Source organism: Pongo pygmaeus, chromosome 8 (genome assembly GCF_028885625.2).
Source record: "Pongo pygmaeus isolate AG05252 chromosome 8, NHGRI_mPonPyg2-v2.0_pri, whole genome shotgun sequence".
Classification (NCBI taxonomy): Eukaryota; Metazoa; Chordata; class Mammalia; order Primates; family Hominidae; genus Pongo; species Pongo pygmaeus.
Window position 1 is genome coordinate 108,356,902 of NC_072381.2, and position 25,741 is coordinate 108,382,642.

General features: G+C 44.6%; 1 protein-coding gene across 3 annotated transcripts in view; it reads left to right on the forward strand.

Moving 5' to 3' along the window:
- CNNM2 (cyclin and CBS domain divalent metal cation transport mediator 2) overlaps positions 1 to 25,741 on the forward strand; it is a 166,788-nt gene that overhangs the window by 132,093 nt on the left and 8,954 nt on the right. Inside the window, exons 2-6 of one of the 3 annotated variants that reach the window (XM_054436823.2) lie at positions 1,436 to 1,579; positions 6,047 to 6,184; positions 8,510 to 8,679; positions 20,396 to 20,489; positions 23,560 to 23,625. In XM_054436823.2, coding sequence (XP_054292798.1) covers positions 1,436 to 1,579; positions 6,047 to 6,184; positions 8,510 to 8,679; positions 20,396 to 20,489; positions 23,560 to 23,625 — 612 coding nt within the window. Of the gene's footprint in view, positions 1 to 1,435; positions 1,580 to 6,046; positions 6,185 to 8,509; positions 8,680 to 20,395; positions 20,490 to 23,559; positions 23,626 to 25,741 lie in introns of those variants that run through there. The other 2 variants (XM_054436824.2, XR_010127461.1) reach the window with 2 other exon arrangements.

Consider the following 25,741-nt stretch of genomic DNA (forward strand, 5'->3'; position numbering starts at 1 on the left):
CACTGCAACCTCCGCCTCCCAGATTGAAGTGATTCTCCCACCTCAGCCTCCTGAGTAGCTGGAATCACAGGCACACACCACCACATCCAGCTAATTTTTGTATTTTTAGTAGAGATGGGGTTTTGCCATGTTGGCCAGGCTGGTCTCAAACTCCTGACCTCAGGTGATCCACCCGCCTCAGCCTCCCAAAACGCTGGGATTACAGGCGTGAACCACTGCGCCCAGCTGAAATTTTAACTTTCTGTTGAAAGCTCAAATTTTATCATTGGCAGTCCACACTGCCTATTGTTTTCCTTGATTTGACAGGTTCATTTTTGAGAAAATGCCTGACAAATACCCAAGTCTATATAACCATAGTTTGTCTAGTAGTCGTCTTTGAAGTAAAAACATTCAACAATGAAAGTGGCCAGTCCAACTTGCAAGTGAATCACAAGAGTCTTTCCTCAGGACAGCTGCCGCACTTCATAATTCAACAGAAGTGTTTTATGGCAATTCCCATGTTGTCATACAGATTACCAAAAGACATGTACTCGGGTCAGGATTTAATGAAATTAATGTTTACTGCTTCAGCAAGGACTTTTTTTTTTTTTTTTTTTTTTTTTTTTTAAGACAGTGTCTTACTCTGTCACCTAGGCTGGAGTGCAGTGGCTCGATCATAGCTCACTGCAGCCTTGAACTCCTGGATCCTCCCACCTCAGCCTCCCAGGAAGCTGGGACTGTAGGCCTGCATGTCCAGCTACTTTTTCTGTTTTTTTGTAGAGACAGGATCTCATTGTGTTGCCTACGCTGATCGTGAACCCCTGGGCTCAAGCAGTCTTCCCACCTGGGCCTCCCAAAGTTCTTGGATTATAGGAGTGAGCCGTCGCTCACAGCCAAGTACATTCTTAAGAGAAGCTACTTCCTTCCCTTTACTGCATGTATGTTGTGACAGAGAACAGTGTTCACTAAGTGCAGCTTGCTTCCACTACGTTCATCTGTGCTAAGGTGCCTTTTCACCATCAGTTCAAATTTCAACACAGTGAAAACAGCCAATAGCATCTTAGTATTCTTATGAAAATAGTTGGGCCTCATGGACCTCCTATAAGGGTCTTGGGAATCCCTAGGGCACCATGGACCACACTTTGAGAACCACTCTCTTTAGGTGGCAGTTGCTGAAAGGTTACACACCAAGAGACATTACCATTAGGAAGCAGAGAACAATGGTGCAGTGCAATGTATGTGGAGGGTGACACTCCTCTGGCATAACTTTCTGCCTTTTAATGGCTCATGAAGTTCTTCCATTTGTTTGTGATGTCTCAGTACCATTTTAAAATGCTGAAACAGAGATTTTGATAATTCGGCATCTGTGTGTGCTGGTGTTTTTACCATATCACATATAACATGTTATTCAGGAAATTCAGAAAGTCACTTCCTAAACTTTTTCTTTTCTCTAAAGGTAAATCTCACCTGGCTATCGTGCAGCGGGTAAACAATGAGGGAGAAGGGGATCCGTTTTATGAAGTTCTAGGAATTGTCACCTTAGAAGATGTGATTGAAGAAATCATCAAATCTGAGATTCTAGATGAAACAGATTTATACAGTAAGTAGCATTGTCTGAGTGTATTTCCCGAAACCTTTGCTTTTTTTGTTGTGCTGTTTGTGAGTCTTCTGACGTTACTGTAGTTGCTGCCTCTGTTTAGAATGACACATGATGTGTGTAGGCCGTGCACGACCTGTCGGTATATTCCAGTCCCTTTATCAGAAGGAGCAGACCCTGTAATGTCAAGCAACAGCGTTCTTCTGAACAGCCAGCTGCTTCTAACCACTGATGACGGCCTTACTTGCCCTAAACAGAAAACTGCTGTTGGTTTTAAATTTTATTTTACATATGTTAAAAAAAACTTTACTAAAATTTCATTTTATACAACTAGGTATATTGTTTTCAGATAAACTTCTGTTTGTACTTTTCATAACTCAAGTACTCTTTAAAGTGAATGGGAGGCCGGGCGCGGTGGCTCACGTGTGTAATCCCAGCACTTTAGGAGGCCGAGGCAGGTGAATCACCTGAGGTCAGGAGTTCGAGACCAGCCTGGCTGACATGGTGAAACCTTGTCTTTACTAAAGACACAAAATTAGCTGGGCATAATGGTAGGGGTGCACGCCTATAATTCCAGCTACTCTGGAGGCTAAGGCAGGAGAATCACTTGAACCCAGGAGACAGAGGTTACAGTGAGCCAAGATTGTGCCACTGTACTCCAGCCTGGTTAACAGAGTGATAGTCCGTCTCAAAAAAAAAAAAAAAAAAAAAAGTGAGTGGGATTTGTTAAACTGATAGATGACAACTGTTTATACTTCCTTGTTCCAGAACCCTTGGGTCAGGGGTGGAGGTGAGATTTGCAAGTGTAGCTTGCTGGGGCAGCGGGTCGGGGTTGTGGGAAGCAGGATAGGGTAGGGTACTCAGTAAGAATGTGTTTTTTCTGTTCTCTGCTTCTCTGCTTTCTCTTTTGGGGAAGGTGAAAGTGGGGAGTGGCTTGGATCAGGGCAGGGTGAGGTAAGTATGGATACCTTATTTGCCCAGGTGTAGACTTGATCCTGAACTGAGTGTTGAACTGAGTCCTGTCTCATTAAAGTGTAAAACATGATTGCTGGACTATGGAGCTTAAATCTTCTTTGGCCACACCCTTAGCAATGCTCAAGGGTTGCATAAAGCCAGAGATGGCCCAGGCCCGAGATGTTTGCGGGTCCCAGGGGTGGGATAGAGAAAGAGCATCTGGGCTCTGTATATGCTGCCTGGTTTTAAAGCATGGCTTGGCGGAGGGGAAATGGACTGTCTGAGCTTCCCGACAAGCTGGTCATTCAGGATAAAGTCTGCTTTGCTCAAAGTAGGGTGCTTTTTATTCAGTCCTGCTAGAAGGAAACATCCTACATTTTAAAATTGAGAAAGTTTGATCTCACAAAGTCAAGAGATCAAGACCATCCTGGCCAATATGGTGAAACCCCGTCTCTACTAAAAATACAAAAATTAGTTGGGCGTGGTGGCACATGCCTGTAGTCTCAGCTACTTGGGAGGCTGAGGCAGGAGAATCACTTGAACCCGGGAGGCGGAGGTTGCAGTGAGCTGAGATTGCATCACTGCACTCCAGCCTGGTGACAGAGCAAGACTCTCTCTCCAAAAAATGATAATAATAATTGAGAAAGTCACTGGGCATGGTGGCTCACCCCTGTAATCTCAGCACTTTGGGAGGCCAAGGCGGGTGGATGACTTGAGTTCGGGAGTTAGAGACTAGCCTGACCAACATGGCAAAACACCATCTCTACAAAAATACAAAAATTAGCTGGGCATGGTGGCACGCACCTGTGATCCCAGCTACTCAGGAAGCTGAGGCAGGAGAATCGCTTGAACCCAGGAGGTGGAGGTTACAGTGAGCTGAGATTACACCACTGCACTCCAGCCTGGGCAACAGAGTGAGACGCTCTCAAAATAAATAAATAAATAAAACTGAGAAAGTCTTCCCTGTACCCACAAAAGAAAAAATTTTACACTTAACTAACGACTGTTTTCTGAAAATGTATCCTGTTTTATCCTCACATCTGAATGGCATTCTTAAAAAACACCCTTTCCCACATCTGTTTTATCCTTTCCTCATTTGGAGGGTCGTCAGAGGTCTCAGAGAATATTATTTGTATGTTTACGTTCTTTTCATCCTTCCTCACAAATGACTGTTTAAAAACCAAGTGTAGCTGGGCATGGTGGCTCACGCCTGTAATCCCAGAACTTGGGAGGGCGAGGCAGGCGGATCACGAGGTCAAGAGATGGAGACCATCCTGGTCAACATGGTGAAACCCTGTCTCTACTAAAAAAAAAAATATATACAAAAATTAGCTGGGCGTGGTGGTGTGCGCCTGTAGTCCCAGCTGCTCAGGAGGCTGAGGCAGGAGAATCACTTGAACCTGGGAGGCAGAGGTTGCAGTGAGCAGAGATCGTGCCACTGCACTCCAGCCTGGCGACAGAGCGAGAATCCGTCTCAAAAAAAAAAAAAAAACACCAAACCGAGTGTGTCTCTGTATTTCTGTTTCCCCAGGGGTAGTACTTACCATTAGGAAGGCAGTTTACCATTTAGGAGAGCCTATATTTGCACTTCAGTTTTATACAAATGTTAGTTTAACTTCTCTTAAGCCTTGATTGGACTGATCTCATACAGAAGTGTTGCCTAATGTTACTGGCTCAAGATGCTGGACTTGTGGTTTCAGGTTTTTTTTTTCTTTTAGACTAAGTCTTGCTCTATTGCCCAGGCTGGAGTGCAGTGGCGCGATCTCACCTCACTGCAACCTCCACCTCCCGGGTTCAAGTGAGTCTCCTGCCTCAACCTCCCGAGTAGCTGGGATTACAGGCACCCGCCATCACACCTGGCTAATTTTTGTTATTTTTAGTAGAGACAAGGTTTCACCATGTTGGTCAGGCTGGTCTTGAACTCCTGACCTCAAGTGATCCACCTGCCTTGGCCTTCCAAAGTGCTGGGATTATAGGCATGAGTCACCGTGCCTGGCCGCTTTCAGGTATATTCTTGATCTGGATAGAGATTGGGAGTGACAGCTGTTGCCATTAGAAAATTATTTTTAAATTCTGTATTGATTTCTACTGTCTGGTTCTCAAAAGAATTGAGACAGACAAAAAGTGGAAGTTGCAGTCGCCTTCTCAGGAAAAGCCTAGTAATCAATCTGTTTTGCTTTATGCAAGAAACAATAATGCAGTGACCCAGTTCTTGGGAAGGAGCAAGCAATTGGGGTCTTGTCTTTAAGCTCGTTTTTTCTTGATCATTAATTTCTCCAGAAAAATACTTGAAAGATGGTTTTTCAGGAGGTACCTTCCAGGGGAGCTGGTAAACCAAAGCCCATGAGTGCCTGCACTCTGCTTCTGGTGACCTGCAAGCTAAGAGTGTCTTTTCACATCCTAAAATTGTTGCAAAATGGCTAAGCATGGTGGCTCATGTCTGTAATCCCAGCACTTTGGGAGGCTGAGGCAGGAGGATTGCTTGAGCCCAGGAGTTCAATACCAGCCTGGGTAACATAGTGAGACTCTGTCTCTACAAAAAAAATTTTAAAATTAGCTAGGCGTGGTGGCACACACCTGCAGTCCCAGCTACTTGGGAGGCAGAGGTGAGAGAGGATCACTTGAGCCTTGGAGTTGAGGCTGCAGTGAGCTGCGATTGTGCTGCTGCACTCCAGCTTGGGCAATAGAGCAAGAGCCTATCTCAAGAAAAGAAAAGAAACCAAAAGAAGAACAATTACTTTGTGACGTGCAAAAATTATATGCAATTCAAATTGCAGTGTTCATAAAGAAAGTTTGATTGGAAAACAGCCATGCTCCTTCATTTTTCTAAACAGCAGTGTGGAGACTATGTACACCCACATAGCCTAAAATATTGACTCTTTGACCCTTTTCAGAGGAAGTTCGCAGACCTCTGTCCGGATCCCATTCGTATCTGCTTGACCTTGAGGATCTCATGGTCTGGAGTAGCAGTGAAGCAAACATATTAAAACACTGCTCTGCGAAAGCATTCTTGTTTGTTTCTTAAGGGGGTTTTGTTTGTGTGTTGTCTTTCAGCAGAGGCAAGGGGCCTCTTACAGGCAGGGACACTCCTCCCTTGTGTGTACACAGTGGTGGTCCTTTGCTGGAGGATGGTGACATTTAGCAGCAGTGGACTGTGCACTCCAGGCTGCGCGCCCTGTTGCTGCGTGCTTCTGTGGGTCCTGTGAGAGGCTCTGTCAGCATTTGCCTGATGCTGTGCTCACAAGGGCCCTCTACAGACCTTCCTGAAGTACATTCACTAATCAGGCTGCCTGCGGTCACTCGCTGCGGACTGCGTGGTGCCCAGGCCGCCGTGCTGATTTGATGAGGATCTGGCTCTCCCTCCCTCCTTCCCTGTGGATCTGTGCATAGAGCGCCTGCATCTGGAAATACAGTCCAGCTCTTCCAATATATTTTGTCTTTTTCATTCAAAAGAGTCCTCATCTCATGGGATGCATTTCTTTTTTCTTTTTTTCTCTCTTTTCATTCCTCCCTTAGCTGACAACAGAACGAAAAAGAAAGTGGCTCACCGGGAACGAAAGCAAGATTTTTCTGCCTTTAAGCAGACAGACAGCGAGATGAAGGTTAAAATATCACCACAGCTCCTCCTGGCCATGCACCGTTTCCTAGCAACAGGCAAGTGCAGCTTATCACAGTTTGAGATCTCTACCAACCCTGGAGCGTGTTTCTCACCCACCACTGACTGGGGTGGGCTGGGGGTGGACACTGGGAAATGGGGTGATAAGTAATGCCACTTTTGTGTTTTGTTTTTTTTTTGTTTTTTTGTTTTGTTTTGTTTTTTTCTTTTTAAATTCTCTCCTCTCCTATGTTCAGTGTCGGCATGAACCCTCTGAGACATTTACCAGGGGTGGACCAGTAACTTAAAATTGGTCTGAAAGGTAAGGATGAATGTTAGTGCCACACTGCATGTGTACAGTAGGCCAGGCCATCTCCTTCCAGCTAGGTCCGTGGGAGAGTCAGCTGGTGGAGCAGGCTGATGGTGCCAGCCTGGCACCAGCTTGTTTGATGGACAATTGAGTTCAATCTCTCTTCAGCTTGTCCTGGAAGCACAGTTGGACATCAGTGGTAACACAGGGGCTGTGATTTGCAAAGAAGAAAACTAGGTTTTCACAATTAAATCTTTATCTTTTATGATTTTAATGAAATCAAATTCTAAGAACTTTGATATGGATTTCTTGATGGCCTCCTCAGATCAGATTAACTCGAGTCCATTTCAGGAGGCAAGTGTTCATGTAGTTTAAACCACCAACCCAGCCGGCACTGACTGCTCCAGAGAGGTCAAGGTTGAATGGACTTAAGATACTGACCAACCCTTCTCCCATCCCCAGATGCTCTCCAGGGTTGAGCTCTGGTGGCCAGGGGAAGTGTGAGAAAGTCTAAAGCATCCAGTGGCTTTAGAAGACATCGGTGTCCCTGATAGGCAGCCAGTGCCTTTCATCTGCATGCGGTAAACTTAAACCATGTTTAAAAGAAGGCTAGCCGCAACCACGTGATGGAATGCTGTTTAACTCTTTAAGGTCGTGTTCTCAGACACATGGAAATGCTCACAATATTATATTTATCACATCAGAAAATATAACTTAATACAAAGTGGGGAGAAACAGAATCTAAAACTATGTGTACATTAAGATTAGAGTTGTGTTTTTGTGTGTACACACATGTATACACGAGCACACGTGCCTGGGCATGGCACTGGAAAGAAATGCTCACTCAATTGCTCAGAATGGTAATCTGAGTGGTTGGCTTATAGATAATTTTTTCTTTCTTCTTTCTTTTTCTGTATTTTCTAAAATTCCTATAATTACTACCTTATTACAAAAAAGTCACAAGTTAATATAGAACTTACAGCTTTCATAAATACATAATTAGAAAATAAAAGAACAATGTCTTTCACTTATTATTCTTTTTCTAATTTTGATAATACTGTTCCATATCATTTAAGAACCACAAATTAAAACGAAACATCTAGGCCGGGCATGGTGGCTCATTGCCTGTAATCTCAGCTCTTGGGGGGGCCAAGGCAGGCTGATTGCTTGAGACCAGTCTGGCCAACATGATGAAACTCTGTCTCCACTAAAAATACAAAAATTAGCCAGGCATGGTGGTGGGCGCCTGTAATCCCAGTTACTCGGGAGGCTGAGGCAGAAGAATCACTTGAACCCGGGAGGTGGCGGTTGCAGTGAGCTGAGATTGCGTCACTGCACTCCAGCCTGGGTGACAGAATGAGACTCCTTCTCAAAAAAAAAAAAAAAAAATTAAAAAAAAGAAAACTAAAACTAAATCTCCTACTCTGCTTCTGAGATATCATAGAGTCCAGTTGTAGGATAGCACCCTTCAGTCAGTAATTTTTTTGTTATTTAAAATAAAATTGCTGTCTTTGTAAATACTTTTGAACATTACTTTTTTTTTTTTTAAATTAGCATGTTGATGTGTGCACATGCCCTGCTCTTATTTCCAGTCTCGACCTTCTTTGTTCCCCACATTCCTTGGGGTAGTTGAGTGGGAGAGGGAGACATGGGGCACCTGTGTGTGTGCGCTGGCACTAACCGCACCCGATGCTCCTGACCTTGGCTTCTTCCTTTGGCTGTTGGTCGACAGTCAGACTGTTAATGGCTTGTTGAGGGGCATCCCCCGCACTCAAGGAGCCCGCTTGTGGTTGGTTTTCGTTTCTGTCAGTCAAATTAGTGTACTTTTGTGAGGACTGAAATCAATGATGGGTTGAAAAGGAAAGAAGTAAAAAGAACAAATGTGAGAATTCAGCACTTTCTAATTTCTCCCAGGTAATCTGTCCCCAGTGGATCACCAAACGGAAGCCTCGTCCATTCAAATGCTATCACTTTGATTCCAAGTATTCTTATCTAAACACCTCAGTTATTATTAATAGTATAATTTTTCTCTCTCCGTTTGAAATGTAATATCAAGTTGTGTTTATATCTATAGAAGTAGAAGCATTTAGCCCATCGCAGATGTCAGAGAAGATCCTTCTAAGGCTGCTAAAGCACCCCAATGTCATCCAGGAACTGAAGTATGATGAGAAGAACAAGAAAGCCCCCGAATACTACCTCTACCAGCGCAACAAGCCAGTAGACTACTTCGTTCTCATTCTGCAGGTCAGAAGAATTATTCAATAGTGGTTTGCTCTCACTGAGTATCCGTCTTTCAGTTTGGTGTAAGTGAATGGGTGTCACCGTGTACATACTGAACCCTTTCTATAGGGGGTAGCCTTAGACATGTGAGAATTTTATCTTCCTGTTTTTGTATCTGTAAAGTAATTCTAATATAAAGCGATGCCAATAGTTACTTTAATTTTCAATACTAAAAGGTACTTAGTAGGCTGGGTGCAGTGGCACATACCTGTGATTCCACCACTTTGAGAGGCCAAGGTGGGAGGATTGCTTAAGGCCAGAAGTTCAAGATCAGCCTGGGCGACATGGCGAGACCTCCATCTCTACAAAAAATTTAAAAATGAGCTGGATGTGGTGGCATGCACCTGTGGTCCCAGCTACTTGGGAAGCTAAGACAGGGGGCGGGGCGGGGATTGCTTGAGCCCAGGAGGTTGCCATGTTTGCACCACTGCACTCCAGCCTGGATGACAGAGCAAAACCCTGTCTCAAAAAAAAAAAAAAAAAAAAAAAAAAAGTTGGGGGGATGCACTTAGTGATTACTGAGTCAGATGAAAATGGTGAATTCAATTGTTAGTATTTTTTGAAGAGTGTGGGAGAATTTACCAGTACATGTCCGAATCTCAGTGGGTGTTTGAAATTTAAGTGTCAGGTTATTGGTCCTTTTTCCATCCTTTTTTCCATCCTTCATTAGGACTTAAGTTTATACAGCTTCTTAGAGATATCTTAGCATCTCTTCCATTAACACCATCAAAATAATCCATTTGTTGTTGTTTTTATTCCTGGTTACCAACCAAACTGTTTTATAGAGGAACTGATAGGATAATTACAGCCTCTTACAGCAGGGTAGCTAATTCCTTCTCACTGTAACATAATTCAGTAGATGAGGTGGGAAGGTCAATTCATTCTAAACTTCCTTTGAGTGGCTTTGGTGCTTGGGTTGACAGGAGGCCTTGTTTTATCACAGTTTCACTTAATAGAGCTCTATCCTTGGCATGGAGGCCAAGGTGGATATTAGTCGATAAAATGCTAATGTGATCAAATGTGTAGATTCAAGCTCGGGAAAGTGTTGTGTTCATGTGTGACACCATGTTTGGGCAGCATTGTGGTGTTTGGAAGCAGGAGTGAGGAGTAGGAAAATGCCGAGGGTTAGCTGATTACATGTCACTTGCTTACAGTCCTTCTTAGAAACTTCTGTTTGCAAGTTTACTAATTTAGTACCCTGATTCATCTTCTAAATTTAGTTTTCCTCAATTGTTTTTTTTTTCCTCTTTGGAGATAATATAAGCTTGAAACTCTGAGTGCACTGTTGGGAATTTAGTTTATTTACTGCAGTGAGGGAATAAAACATTCATGTTTCTCATAAGAGTGAGATGTGAATATTCGTTAAGCCTGGAGAAACTCTGGATACATCAAAGACTGTCACAGGAGGAATTGGAATATTGACATTGTGAATTTCAGTGTTAATATTAGAAACTGTGTGGTTTTCAGTTGTCTACTTTTGTATAGTTAGTGTTTATGAAGTTGTGATTCAGTAATGCTTTATTGCTATATAAGAAAGCCATGGATCTAAAAATCTTATGGAAAAGGGACTTCATAATCTCCATTTACAAGTAAATTTTTTAAGATATTTTTGATAAGACATTTATGTATATTTATCTGTATTTGTATACCAATTTGTGTTAAATACTTATATAAAGGTGACAAGTTTTTTGAACTGTTAGGCTGATAATGCCATGGGGGTTTTACAAGTAGTGTGTATGTTTGATGAACAGGACTTACGGAGATGTCTGGTGAAAAACCATGATCTTGCAGACAGCCAATTACCTAAGATACGAAGAGAAGAGCAAAATGAAACACCCTCACAGCCTCAGTCAATCTGGCATAGCTGCCATCATTACAAAGCATATTCTACCTAATATGTCACTAAGCCAGCGTTGGAAGTTCATGCCACTTTAGGGAGCATGTTCCACTGTGGAGTTTGTTTTTTGTTTGTTAGTTAGTTTTGTTTTTTGTTTGTTTGTTTTGAGAGGGAATCTCACTTGGTCACCCAGGCTAGAGTGCAGTGCAGTGGTGTGATCTTGGCTCACCGCAACCTCTGCTTCCCAAATTTAAGCAATTCTCCTGCCTCAGGCTCCCGAGTAGTTGGGACTACAGGCGTGCTCCACCACACCCCGCTAATTTTTGTATTTTTAGTTGAGATGAGGATTCACCTTGTTGGCCAGGCTGCTCTTGAACTCCTGACCTCAAGTGATCCACCTGCCTTAGCCTCCCAAAGCACTGGGATTACAAGCATGAGCCACTGTGTCTGGCCTCCACTGCATTTCAAGAGCACTAAATAAGAAAGAAGCAATAATATCTGCCTTCCCTTCCTGGCCTCAGTGCCAGTGAGATGCTCTCCCTGCAGGAAAAAAACCCTTCAAGTAATTGATAGGAATATAATTGTAAATAGAAACACATCATTTTTTAGTTTAAGCCCTAGATAAGATAAATTCCAAATTATTCAAGGAAAATGACCTAAGTAAACAAGAGTATTTTGTAAGTTACCACGTACATACCTCCCACTACATATGCATAAAAAAGCCAAAACTTGAAGTTTTATCTGTAAAAGTAGATCTTTACACCAAAATGCATTTCAGAAGCAATAAAGACAGTTAAAAGCACAGTAAATCATGGAAAAAAACTTTATTGGCTCTACATGCTTTAAATAACTTAACAAAATACATATGTAAGAAATAGGAACATGATTTTGGTGGATGTGTTTTTCCACCATCATAGAAGATCAGGCATACTAAAAAAAAGTCATAGGTTTAAACTGAATACCTTGTAAAATAGAATTAAGAGATTTGGAGGAAATTAAACATAATCAAGAGAAATATACTTTCGAAAATGCGTATGTGGGCTGGGTGTGGTAGCTCATGCCTGTAATCCCAGCACTTTGGGAGGTCAAGATAGGAGGATCGTTTGAGGCCAGAAGTTTATCAGCCTGGGCTACACAGCAAGATCCCCTTCTCTACAAAAAATTTTTTAAAAATTAGCTGGGCTTGGTGACCTGTGCGTACAGTCCCAGCTGCTCAGGAGGCTGAGGCAGGATTGCTGAAGCCCAGGTGTTCGAGGCTGCAGTGAGCTGTGATTGTGCCACTGTACTCCGGTCTGGGCGACAGAGTGAGAATGTCTCAATAAAAAAGCTATGTGACTCATAAAAATTGATCATTTATCATGTTACAGTGTACACGCTAGTAAATACAAAAAGATAGAAATTTCATAAAACTACCTGAATTGATCATAATGAAATAAAATTTGAAATAAAAAATACATAAAAGTGCTGGGCATGGTGGCTTGCGCCTGTAATCCCAGAACTTTGGGAGGTTGAGGCGGGCAGATCACTTGGGTCCAGGAGTTCAAGACCAGCCTGGGCAACGTGGTGAAACCCTGTCTTTACAAAAATACAAACATTAGCTAGGAGTGGTGGCAGCTACCCTGGAGGCTGAGGTGGGAGAATCGCTTGAGCCTGGGAGGCAGAGATTGCAGTGAGCCGAGATCGTGCCACTGCGCTCCAGCCTGAGGGACAGAGTGAGACCCCCATCTCCAAACAAAATAAGATAAATTTAAAAAAAGAAAAGGCCATATATTAAAATACTAAGTCATGTTAAAATTGTGATAAATTCTCTTATGTAGGTTTATATTCAAGACACAGAACATAGTGTATAATGTACTCTCATTTTTGTAAAAGGAACATGCAAATCTACATGAAATATCTTCAGAAGGTTACCCAAGAAACTGGTAACAGCGAGTGTCTCTAAGGAGGCAACTTGAAAGGCTGGAAACAGGGTGGAAGGAAGACTGACTTCTTCCTTTAAATTTAAATTTCTCACCATCTGCATGTACTATTTAATTTAAAAATAGAGCTAATGGCAAAATAAAAGTCCTAAATAGCAACTGAGTTAGAGAAAACATATAGAATGTAATAAAATATATATAGTATTACCATAAAAGTCTATTATTAAATAATGTAAATACCATAGAGGCGGTCTGTCAGTTTTAAGAAATCTTATTCCTTACGTACTTAAAAAGAAAATAGAGAACTATAATTATGTGGAAAAAGAGCAAAGCAGCAAACTAAAAAAGAACAAATTAATAAAGATTATTATATAAACTGGCCGGGCATGGTGGCTTGCACCTGTAATCCCAGCACTTTGGGAGGCTGAGGCAGGCGGATCACTTGAGGTCAGGAGTTCGAGACCAGCCTGGCCAACATGGTGAAACCCCGTCTCTACTAAAAATGCAAAAATTAGCTGGACGTGTTGGCGTGCGCCTGTGGTCCCAGCTACTCAGGAAGCTGAGGCCCGAGAATCGCTTGAACCCAGAAGGCGGAGGTTGCGGTGAGCTATCACGCCACTGTGCTCCAGCCTGGGCAGCAGAGCGAGACTCTGTCTCAAAAAAAATATATAATAATAATTTAAAATTGAAAATGCCTTATAACCCACAAATACAATCAAGATTTGGCTCTTTGAAAATATGAACAAAGTCAGTGTTCTATTGGCATAATTGATGTGATAAAAGGAAAAAAAAAGTTCTTTCCTTCCCCATAAAAGCAGCTAGAATAAAAGGATTTGCTAGAAAAAACAATCTTCAAAAAACTCATAATTTCTATATTATAGAACAAGATGGCATAGTCAGTTGCATTCTTTAAGGCTAATATGGGCTTAATCCTAAAATCTGATAATATAGTCCAATCTCACTTGTCAACATTGATGTAGAATTTCTAAATAAAATGGTAGCAGATAGCAACACACACCCAGGGTTACTGACTTGTGGCTGTGACTGAACTGGGTTTATTTTAGGAATGCAGTTCTAGTTTAAGAACAACAAAACCAAAATATGTCACATTAATTGGGAAAGTAGTAAAATGATATTTATATCAGTAGATGTCAGACAGTTGACAAAGTTAAGCATCTATTACTGATTTTAGGAAACAGATGTCCCATCCCCTCAAATTTTTAACTGAATGGTGGACAAAAAAGAAAAAGTACACTAAATCATATCCTAAACTGGCAGCCTCCCATCTAAATCATTGTTTTACAAAGCTATCTATGCAAACATATTTATAGCAAATCTATTAACTATAAAATAGTAGAAACAGTTCACGTCTAGCTAATCAAAGTGAGATGATAATATGAGGGATCACTATGTAGTAATGGAAGAAGTGGAAAGCATGTGCCCGGCCCATCCACACTCTTTTTTAGAGCATCTGACATGGATTCAAAAGGGACTTTTCCCTATAAACGGGGTTTGTCATCTTGTGGAGATGGCAGGTGGCATCTTAGAATTTATACAGCCCTTGACAATACTTAGTATGCCTTCACCCTTCACCTGATATTGGAAGGAGAATTTAAGCTTTTAATAGCAACCTCCTCATGGGTTTTTAAGTTACATGGTCTGTGTACCCTAGTGCAGTAACGGATCCTTAATCTTGAGTCAAGCACAGATAACACACCCATTTTACTTGGACACCCAGCGTTGAAACTTTTAAAATTATACTACTTAAGTATATGTCAGTATAAAATTGACTAGGTATAAGATCCCTTTGCTTAGAACTCATATATAACTATAAACCAAAACAAACTATCAAATGAATAATAAATTCTCAATGTGTAGATGATATTTGGCTGACCTGGAAGGGCCCCGTCACAGGGCTGTGGAGGGCTGCTGCCATGAGAACTCCCTTGCATTCAGCACACCTGGGCCTTTGTGTGTCCAAGATGATCACACCCTCCAGCCCTTTGCCAAATTTGAGCTACTTTGAATGTTTCTACAGTGTGTCGTGCTATTATTTGGCCTCCACTGGGTGTGACTGAATTACTTCCCTGTTAAATCCCACTCTGTTCCCTACTCATTAGCTCAGTGCTTCTCACAATTTAATGTGCAGAGGATTCACCTGTGGGTCTTGTTGAAATGCATATCCTTCAGTATGAAACGAATGCTTCAGTAGGTCTGGGGTGGAGTCTGAGATGCTGCGTTACCAGCAAGCTCCCAGTTGACAGTAGCAAGGCTTAGCTGTGATGCTCCAAGTAATACCACGTGGCACCAGAGTGGCCAAGGCGGGTGCTGGCACTGACATCTGGTGGTAGCACTTGATTGGAAAATGGTCAGTCAGATGGTCCAAAATGTGTCTAAATTAATTTTGACCATCAATATTTAGAAAAGTAAATTTAGCAAACTTGCTGAGTCTGGCCATTCCATCACAGACTCCAGATTGAAAGCATTGCTAGAGAGTGTCGGGGCACCAGGTCTCCCCAGGCTTTGAGTGGGCATCTTTGGGTGCTGCTACTCCTCTCTCGGTTAATACAACCCAGTCTTTGTGCCCCTGGCATCTCATCACCTCCTTTCAGGAGTCAGACGCCATATACTTTGTGATGGCGATTTAAAAAACAAGACGGTGAGCGGGAGACCAGGTGGCCACTCAGCAGGTGGCGCATGGGGAAGTCCCGCCTTGGAGCTGCATGCACTGATCCCGGGTTGGCACTGTTTGCACCAGTGTGGTTGTGCCCACGCTGGCTAGGGAAGTTTAGGATTCCACTTTGAAGCCAGGCATGGCACGGGCTGTTGAGGCTTAGGATTCCACTTTGAAGCCAGGCATGGCACGGGCTGTTGAGTAGGTTGTGGACACTTAGAAACTTTGAGAAGAGGTTATCTGATACCTTTGTCCAAAGAAGGGCAGGATGCTGTGAGAGATGCTTTACTCAGGAAGCCAACTTTGCTGGTCCAGTGAGGCCTTCTTCCAAGTTCATCAGTTTATAAGCATGAAGCCCTACTTCCCTCTGGGAATTCTTGGAATTCGTCATGTCGTGTCCTGGTTTTTTTGGTGATATGCTCGACTAGAGTAAACTTACAGATGTTTCAAAAGTGAAATCAATATGTAGCTTCCTTATATGGAAAAAGTTGTTATCTGAAAAGACACCTAATTAATCTCGAGCCAGGTAAGCCATCTCCTCCTGGGCCCTAATTTGTATACTGGTAGGTTATTTGAAAATGAATGTTTTTTGGAACCACTAACACGTAAATGAATAAGATAAGTTTACTGGATGTTTTTAAAACTTGCCTGCCAGAAAAGCTTAAATCCTATAGAGAGGGATGTAGTGGGGTGGGCAGGTTTGAAAACTCTTGGAATTGTAGAGTCATAGAATGCTATTACAGAACTGAAAGAACTGCAGGTACCCTTTAATCTATTGCAATTTTACATGAAGTAAAATTACTCTAATGTGATAACTCTTCCTAAGTGCTGAGATATTTTAACAAAGTTTTTGCCAGTTTGAGGCAGAATGAGAAAAATAAAGACAGTTGCGATGAGCTTTTCATAAAGCTGTGTGTATTCAGTTTGAAGACCTATTACTCTGAAATGATATATTTTCTAAATTTGAGGGGTTAAATGTCTGGTCTTTTATGAAATGATGGTAACAGTAGATAGCTGGGTTTTTGTTTTGTTTTTTTTGAGACAGTGCCTCACTATTTCGCCCAGGCTGGTCTTGAGCTCCTGACCTCAAGCAGTCCTCCTGCCTCAGCCTCTCCAGTAACTGGGATTACAGGTATGAGCCACTGCCTGGCAATAGTTGTGTTTTTTAAAATAAATACCTTTATTTTACCCAGGCATGGTGGCTCATGCCTATAATCCCAGCACTTTGGGAGACTGAGGAGGGAGGATCAGCCAGGAGTTCAAGACCAGCCTGGGAAACATAGTGAGACCCCGTCTCTATGAAAAAATAGAAAAATTAGTTGGGCATGGTGGTGCACGCCTGTAGTGCCAGCTACTCAGGAGGCTGAGTTACAAGCGTTGCTTGAGCTCGGGAGTTCAAGGCTGCAGGATTCTCACCACAGGTGCGGTGAGCCATGATTGCACCACTGCACTCCAGTCTGGGTGACAGAGTAAGACCCTGTCTGAAAAAAATAAATTTTAAAACCATCTTTATGAAAAAAAAAATTGGCAACCCCTTATCTTTCCCTGTATCTGTCTCTGTAGAGGTGCGTCGTACTGGCCGTTAGGATGGAAATGTCTAGGAATCACTGAGCTAGCATATCCACTCCGCAGCAGTGGATCTCAACTAGATGGAGTCCAGAGGGAAGATGGCAGATCCTCCCCTGCCTGGGATCCTGTCTGGAAGGACAGAGGAAGCATCAGCTGGAATGGCAGTGGTCTGGAGTTTGGAGTCTTGCAGCTGCCCTTGCTTAATCAGCTGACTCAGCTACACTGCCTTTGAGGGAGTCCCTTGAGAGGCCAGGGCACTCAGTTTCCAGGGCTGGGGCCATTGTTCACAGACAGAGCCTTAAAGTAATGATTCCCAAAGTTTGTGGCTTGCTAGAATCACCTGGAAAGCTTTTTAAATAAAATCCTGATGCCCAGATTCACCTATATTGTTAAATGAGAATGCCCAAGGGCCGGAGCCAGAGTCGGTAATTTGGGAATCTCTGCTTTGAGTGTGCAAGGCAGAGCTTCATGCCTCAGAGTGGAACCACCGCACACTTCTAAGAGACAGATGGCGTGAACCTATGGATTAAATAGAAAAAAAGACGCATGGTTTTCTGTTTTATAGTCTTGTTTTGGTAGTGCCTGCCCTACTAGTCCTGACAGTTTTATCTCCAAAGAATAGTGACTTGGCATCTCTCTGCAGGAACACAACACAAAAGGTCCTGTAACTTGTACAACAAATGCTCCAGATAACTGGAGACCCCCAGGAACAGAAGTCACCATGAGGCTCCACTGCATTTGACCCTTCCTCCTGATTTCCTGCATGGAAGGTCAGGCTCAGAGCTGGTCACGCAGCCACTCTTGAGGTTACAAACTACAAAGCAGACATTTGCAGCCAGCACATAAGTGTCAGTTCAGGAAGAGATGGACATGGAATTGGGGAGACATGTACCGCGGCCACTCCTGTGTTTGTTGCTGTCTCTGAACCTTGTTCTTCCCCTCCTCTTTGAAGGGACCCTACTTCAGGGACTTCCCCAGCACCCAGAGTCCTGAATTTTCAACTGCCTTCCCGTGGCCCCACAGATGGGGACGTCCTGCTGCCTGTCCCTCTCCTGCCGGGGCTACTGTCCTCCCACTGATTCCTCTGTGGGGTAGGAAAGCCTCCTGCAGCCCCCAGAAGCCTGTGGTCAGTGATTGCTCCCGGCGGCCTTGAGTACCTTGAGGCCCTGACCGTCCTTGCCCCTGGAATTCTCCTGTCCCCTGCTCTTCTGCCGTGGTGCCGCTGTCTGGGCCTCCTTTGTCAGGCTCTGCTGTGGTCCTGTTACGGTTTCAGTTTTCCCTCCTGCTCTCAGTCACAGGCCGCGCTTCGGTCCTTTTCCTGTCTCAGGTCCCCGTCTCCAGCCCTGACCTCTCTCCAGACCTTCTTTCTCCCACTCGTGGTGTCCCTGTTCCTCAGCCCCTCCCAATGGGCCTCTGGTTCCTATACTCCTGTCTCCCTGATGTCTTCTTCGAATTATGCTGGTCCCTTATCAATAGCTTCTCTACCACACTCCCTCCCCAGGCCTGTGGCTGCCACCCTCGCGGAAGCAGACCCTGTTCCTCCACCCAGGACCCAACCCCGCCAGCCCATCGCCTGGGGATCTGCTCACCCAGCTGCCTTCCAGACCTGCCCTCACTCCTCCCTGCAAACCCAGAGCCTGGCCGGCCACTGCTGCCACCCTGGGCCTCCCTCATGCTGTCCCCTTCTCTTGGTCATCTGCAGCTTTTTCCTTCCTGTATGCGATTTGTCTTTATATAAGAACAAGAAATAAGATTTTTCTGGGAGCTTCTGTTCCCAATGTCTTTTTCCTCATGCTGAGCTCTTGTGTGCCATGTGGGCCATTGCTTCTCATGTGCTCGCCTGTCCCCGCTGCATGGTCAGCCCGTGGGGGATGACGACTGTCATCTCTGACTCCACAGTGTCATCTCTAGGGCCCTGCCTGTGTGGGGAGGGTTTGCAGCACCTGCCCATTTGCAGGTGGATTTTGTATCATGGGTGGAGTTGTAAGTTCATACGGTAAGATAATTGGCTAGGGACTGGTGAACCGTCATTTCTGTTGAAGCAGGAAAACCTGAGAGGCAGTAGTTCTTCTCCTGAAGAAATGGCCCAAGAAAGAGCTTTTGTAATTGGAAACTTAATATAAAATAATGGTTTGCATCAGGTGGCATAGCATCTTTTTTTTTTTTTTTCTTTGAGACAGGGTCTCTGTGGCCCGGGCTGGAGTGCAGTGGCGCGATTACGGCTCACTGCCTCACAGGTTCAAGTAATCCTCCCAAGTAGCTGAGACTACAGGTGCACGCCACCATGCCTGTCTAATTTTTGTAGAGATGGGGTCTTGCTGTGTTGCCCAAGCTGATCTTGAACTCCTGGGCTCAAGCAGTTTGTCCGTCTCGGTCTCCCAAAGTGCTGAGGTTACAGGTATGAGCCGCTGCTCCCAGCCTCCTAGCATCCTGATGAAGAGCTTGTTCTTTACTAAATCTTGCTGATCCCCCTTCCCCTGATTTGTAGGAGGGGACTGGTTTGTCTGCTGCATCGAGTTGTGCACATTAAATGAATTCATAAAACACCGATGTGTTAGCACAATTCCTTTTCAATACATGGCATCTTAATTTTTGTTCACCCATTGTAAAGGATGCCTCACACAGTTGTAGTAATGAGAACAAGAGCATTTCTGACCCTTGGCCTGAGAATCTAGAAGTGAAACTGACTTAGAGCATTTCAGTAGCCCAGAAAACACAATGAGCACCTACCATGCAGGGATTATAGTGGACCCTAGGGTTCCAGGGATGAATAAGACACTCTGTCCCAAAAGAACTCATCAAGGTAAAGAAGAAGTTGTCGACAAGTTAGCAAAAGTGAAGAAAAGGGAAAATCTTAGGGGGAGGAGAGGGGAACTTTGTTTTAATGGAAGGAGACTTTCTTCAAAGTGCTTTTCCAAGACAGGAGAAAAATCCCATGGAACGTAAGTGCCTCCAGGAGTGTAGACAGCAAGTTACCAGCCTGCGAGGGGTCTGCTCAGTGGTCAGGACACCATGCTCGTGAGACAGAGTAGGTTCTACCCAGGTTATTCCTCTCTCTTCCATGGCCACAAACCATGTCGGCCCTTGACCCTGATTCAGCCCTGGCCCTGGCTCCTTGGACAGCCTAGGCAGCCATCGCCCAGCGTCATCTTGGTGCTGGTCCCACTGATGGAGCAAGAGCACCATCTTTCCATTGCTGGAGGCCTCCTGAAGAATCCAAGAACTACAGATATTGGGAAGATACTAAGTGGACTCACAGAAAGTAAACATCACAGGCCAGGCACAGTGGTTCACGCCTGTAATCCCTTTGGGAGCACTTTGGGAGGCCAAGACAGTGAGACAGGATTATTTGAGCTCAAGAGTTCAAAACCAGCCTAGGTAACATAGCGAGAGCTATCTCTACAAAGAAAATTGTATTTTAAGTTTTTAATATAAGAATTATTTTAAAAATAAACATCACATTTACACTGTCACCTCTGCATAATCAGCCAAATCCAGTTTTCATATTTAAAGCGAATGAGCCCCCTCCTCTCAGTGGGAAAGATGAGCTGAAGCTTTACTCCCTCGATAGTGTCGGGAAAGGAAATTAGATAAAAATCTAAGAAAGGACCAAATATTGTACAGAGTGTGCCAGTAGGCTTTTGCAGCTGGACTGAAAATACTTGCCTTTTCTATCCACAGGGGAAGGTGGAAGTCGAAGCTGGGAAGGAAGGTATGAAGTTTGAAGCGAGCGCCTTCTCATACTACGGTGTGATGGCCCTGACAGCCTCTCCAGGTATGTTTGGTTCCCAGCCGCATAGGGCAGGGCCACGTGTTAGGAAGTAAGGCCCCTCTCCTTCCATCTGTCTCTCTGTATCTGCCAGCTGACCCCATTCATTTCCTTTTTGAACTTTTTTTTGAAGTATATCATATATGCAGAAAATCTGCACAAATCCTAAGTATACACCTCCATGAATTCTCACAAACTGAACACGTGTAAAGCGGCACCCAGACCAAGAGACGGGATGTTACCAGCCCCACAGAACTCCCATCACGCTCCCTTTTAGTCACTGGTGCCCCAGAGTAACTGCTGTCTTGACTTGTCAGCCTAATTTTGCCTGCTTTTGAACTCTGCATAAATGGAGACACTGTGTGTGTTACACAGAGGCTGGCTCCTTTCTCTGTGTCGTGCTTGTCACGTCACCTCTGTTGCTGTGTGTGATCACACTGTGTTTCCTCTTGCCATGTCTAGTATGCCACCGTGTGAATACACAGCAGTGCACGTGTCCTTTCATTGCTGATAGACATTGGGGTAGTCCTGTCTGGGGCTACTGTGAATATGTGGCTTTGAACATTCTTATACATGTCTTTGGGGTGAACGTGTGTGTCCATTTCTGCTGGGTGTGCACCTGGGACTGGCACTGCGGGTCAGAGGGTGTGCCTCTGGATTCAGCTCTGATGTACTTGCTTACTCCCAACCTGTGCTGTGTGAATTCCGGTTGCTCTGCATCCAGCACTTGGTATTATTGTTGAGTCTGTTAAATGTTAGCAGTTTGGGAGGTCTTAATTTGCATGTTTCTGAGGACGAATGAGGTTGTTGCTATATACTGACTGCCTGTGGCCGGCTCTTGTCTGGAGAGCTGGCCAGGCGAGTCAGCCAGTTAAGGGTGGGTGGCCATGGGGGATTGACAGTTCTCTGAGCACAAGATTCCAAGATGCCAGCCAGCCGGATATGCTCTCAGACATGAACACAGATAGATACCTGGTGGCTTGCTGGCCTCTGGGGATGGCGCTGCTTGGCAGAATGCACATGCTTGCTATTAATACCTTAGGCAGCCCGAACAGGTCGGGCAGGTTGACAGAGGTGCTGGGGTGCCACCTTGTGGCAAAAACACCAAATGATGTGCGGTTTTAGGAAACTTCATTTACAAACCTCAAACCTAAAAATAACCCATTTTAAAAGAATTCCTGAAAGCCAGGCTTCAAAGGGGAGCAGATACCTCCAGACAAGACTGTTTCTGTGACATTGGTCTTCATCGACTGCTCCACCCAATAGTCTGAGGAACCCAAAGATGTTTCAGTTAGAAAGTCACTGAGACGTCAAGCATTCTGTCGTATTTCTAAACTTCCTCTGTCCCAAATGCCCCTTCTCACTATCCTCGTGCAGGTGTTTGAGTCCTGGGGGCACGGTGTCCCCACTGTCAAGTGCTGACCAACACCCAACACCCATTGTGAACATGGGCCTGTCTGACCCTACTTAATGAGTAGGTTTTCTGTTGTAAACTTGAAGGTGACCTTCGTTTTCACTGCTTAGTGAGAGAGACAGAGTAGCTCTTACCTAGGCATGAGAAGACCTGGGTTATAGCTTCAGTTCCATCACAGGCAGGTTGTGTGGTGTTGAGCGAGGCCCTTGGTCTCCTCCTTGTTAAGAGGATACAAGCTCATGTGATTATTAGAAGACTTAGGATGCAGTGATCCTCACACAAGTGCTTCGTTCCCTTGAAAGCATGAGGGGAAATGTGGGTATAGCAGAAAGGTGCCTGACTGTGATGAGTTTTGGCAGCTGACCTCAAATTAGCCCCAGGTGAGCAGAACCAGATTTATAAGATGGCTTTGAAAAGAAACTAGGAGTAGGTTGTACATTTCTACCAATTACTGGTTCCTGAAACATAAATACCAGCCCAGTTCCTATTGAACTGTAATGGAAGGACAAGTCTCATTCAGAAGAGGATGTGTTGAGCAGCCCTCTGAGTCTGGAACTGCTAAAAAAGGAAGGGGAAATCACTTGAGGTCAGGAGTTCAAGACTAGCCTGGCCAACATGGTGAAACCCCGTCTCTACTAAAAATACAAAAATTAGCCAGGCATGGTGGCACATGCCTGTAGTCCTAGCTACTTGGGAGGCTGAGGCAGGAGAATTGCTTGAACCTGGGAGGTGGAGGTTGCAGTGAGCCCAGAGCATGCCACTGTACTCCAGCCCAGGTGACAGAGCGAGAATCCGTCTCAAAATAAAAAAGCGGGGCTGGGGGGTGGGGGGGGCGGGGAATTTCATTAATGGCATCTTATCTATTCCAAAGCCTAGTATTTTACTTAACTTTACAACTAAGATTTGGGATTTTGCATATTCATTGAGAGGCACGGTTAGTACAGATATCGCAAGGTAAAGTTTCTGTTTATTGATGTTCGCTGTCTGGGGAATACCGACAATAATCAGTTCTTAAGACCTACCTGCCCCAGAGGTATGATTGCTGCTCAACATTTCATGTTCTGAGACTTTTCAATCTGATGGGGGCAGTGAGTAAGCAGTGATGAGGATGACTGTGGTCTGCATTCCCAGGAAATCTGTGTATGCGTTCTTTACTTACTTTCCTCTATGTTGAGATTTGAAAGCATTCCTAACAATTCAAAGCTTCAGGTCAAAATTAAAATGAGCTAAAGTTGCACAGATGGGGAGCTGTAGGCTGTGCAGTGAGTGAGTATTGGGGTGCAGGCACCAGCAGTTTGGGTCAGACTCTTAGGGCAGTTGACTAATCAAGCTCCCCTTTTGCACAGCTACTTGTGATTTAAGCCCTTAAGAGTAGCACGTTTCGAGCTATCAACCCCAATTGGTTATTAGTGGCTTAAGAGATTTCTTGGTTAGTAACAAACTCGTGGGCAGGATTTCTCCTGATCTTGGCCTCCCTGTATTCCTCTTCCTGGAAAGCAGTGTGTGTTGTTTTGTTTCTATAATACCATACCGACTTGCATTTCTGCAACTGAATGCTCATATTGTATTGGTAGAACAAGTATCCCCTCCTGTCCCTTGATTACAGAGATCTTTTTTCTTGCCTTTTGATGCGATCTCACCCTGTTTTTCTCCATTTTTCAGTTCCTTTGTCCCTGTCTCGTACCTTTGTTGTCAGCAGAACAGAGTTGTTAGCAGCAGGTTCTCCAGGTAATTCTGCATGCTTCCTTTCCGTAATTCTCCCAATTGCCTTCCTTGCCCTCCTTACCTGGACAGGCTGTTTTCAGTGTTCCTTGGAGCGCTAAAGCTCTAAGGTTCCGTAACTTTATAGCGAGCTCTCCAGGAAAGCATAAGCCACAGCAGGTGGAGAGTCCAGAACACCGCAAAGTCACCATGCACAGGAGTAGCCATGAAGCATGGAAAGGGGGGGTGGCTCTGGTGTAGATCGTTAGCGCTCCCTGCCCACGCGGCTGACCTTGAATTTTCAGGTCAGCAGTAGGGGACTGTTCTTGGTTCTTATTATGACCTTAGCAAGTCATGGGGTGTGGAGTTTGCAGATGCCCTGAGGGCCTCAAACCCTGAGGCCACTTTTATAGAGCACATTTGCCAAAGGCCTGAGAGCTGTGAACTCTTCTTGGTAAGCAAGAAAAATACCCCGTCCACACAGGCGCACGACATTCCTGTATCCTGGGTTCTTCCCACATCCGTGTGAATGGAGCGTGAGCACCTCTGCTGTCCGCCAGGCAGGCGGCCCTACTTCTCCCCACCACCAGGCAGGCGGCCCCGCTTCTCCCCGCCACCTGACTTTGTTTTGGAGTGAACACCCGGCACATTCCTATCCCGCTGCTGCCGACTGCCCTGCAGGAGAGGGTGGCCAGTCCTAACTAATATGTCCAGCCATTAAAAAGAAGGGAAAAGGCTTAATCTGTCTTTAATTAAAATTGCTGGGATTTCCTAGTTGGTAACACAATTTTCCTATATTTATCTTCGGAGTTTTTTCCATAATTACTATCATAAAACTTTGGAACACAAATTTGGCCACAAAACCTGACCTGAACTGGGGGTCAGCCACTACGGTTTTCGCTCTACTTGTTGTGAATCCTCGTCCGTCTCACCAAAAGTTAATGTGTTTGCGGACTAGGGCCGCCCCAGAATTGCTGGTGATGTATGTAACATGGGGTGTACGGACTGTATCACCTTCCAGAATTCAAACATCTCTCTGGCCCCCAAGGGCTTCAGATGAAGAATGTGGACCTTTATTATTATTAATATTTTAAGTAAGATGGGATTTGAGGCTCTGAGCAGTGGGCTGAAGCTCAGGGTTGCAGCGCCCCTGCTCGCTCTGGTGCCCGTTGAGCTGTTGAAAGGGACATGGAAGGCAGGGCCTGCTCCTCCAGAGGGTGGCCATGGGGCCAGGCATCAGGCTCTTGGCAGAGGAGAGGGTCCACTCACACAAACAGAGGACAGTGGGGTGAGAGGAAGCAGACTGAGTCTAAATGCTTTGGAAGATCAGAGAAATCGCCCTAAAATCCTCCTCAGGAGAAAACAGGAGACTCAGAATTACTGCAGGAGGCTTCAGACAAGCAGAGTACCTTGAAATGTTTTGTTTTTATAGCCTTCAAATGTTAACACACAAACACTGTTTCAAAGGTATCTGCAGAGATGGTGATGAGATTGCTGGCCAAAGCGCAGGGATACAATAGGATCTCGTTTCAAAAAAACGGACTAATCTGTCACCCTGGGTGAAGTCACTGCATGTGCAAAACCCTGGTCATGGGGTGGGCGCATGGTTTCAAGGTCCGGGAGGAAGCTGACAAGAAAGAATAGAAAATGCCGACTGGGCTCACTTATGGGGTACCTACTGTTGTCAGATAAGCACTTTGTACATGATCTTATTTTTAATCCTTGTCAGACCTTATAAGATGGGTACCAGGGCTGGGTGCAGCACTCACACCTGTAATCCCAGCACTTTGGGAGGCCGAGGCGGGTGGATCAGCTCAGGTCAGGAGTTCAAGACCAGCTTGGTCAACACAGTGAAACCCTGTCTCTACTAAAAATACAAAAATTAGCTGGGCGTGGTGGTACATGCCTGTAATCCCAGCCACTCGGGAGGCTGAGGCAAGAGAATTGCTTGAACCTGGGAGGCGGAGGTTGCAGTGAGCCAAGATCGCACCACTGCACTCCAGCCTGGGTGACGAGAGGGAGACTGTCTCAAAACAAAACAAAACAAAAGGGTACCAGGTACCATCATCCACGTTTTACAGATAAAGAATCTGAAACTTAGCAAAATTGGGTCACCTATTCAAAGATCCATTCTGCTAAATAT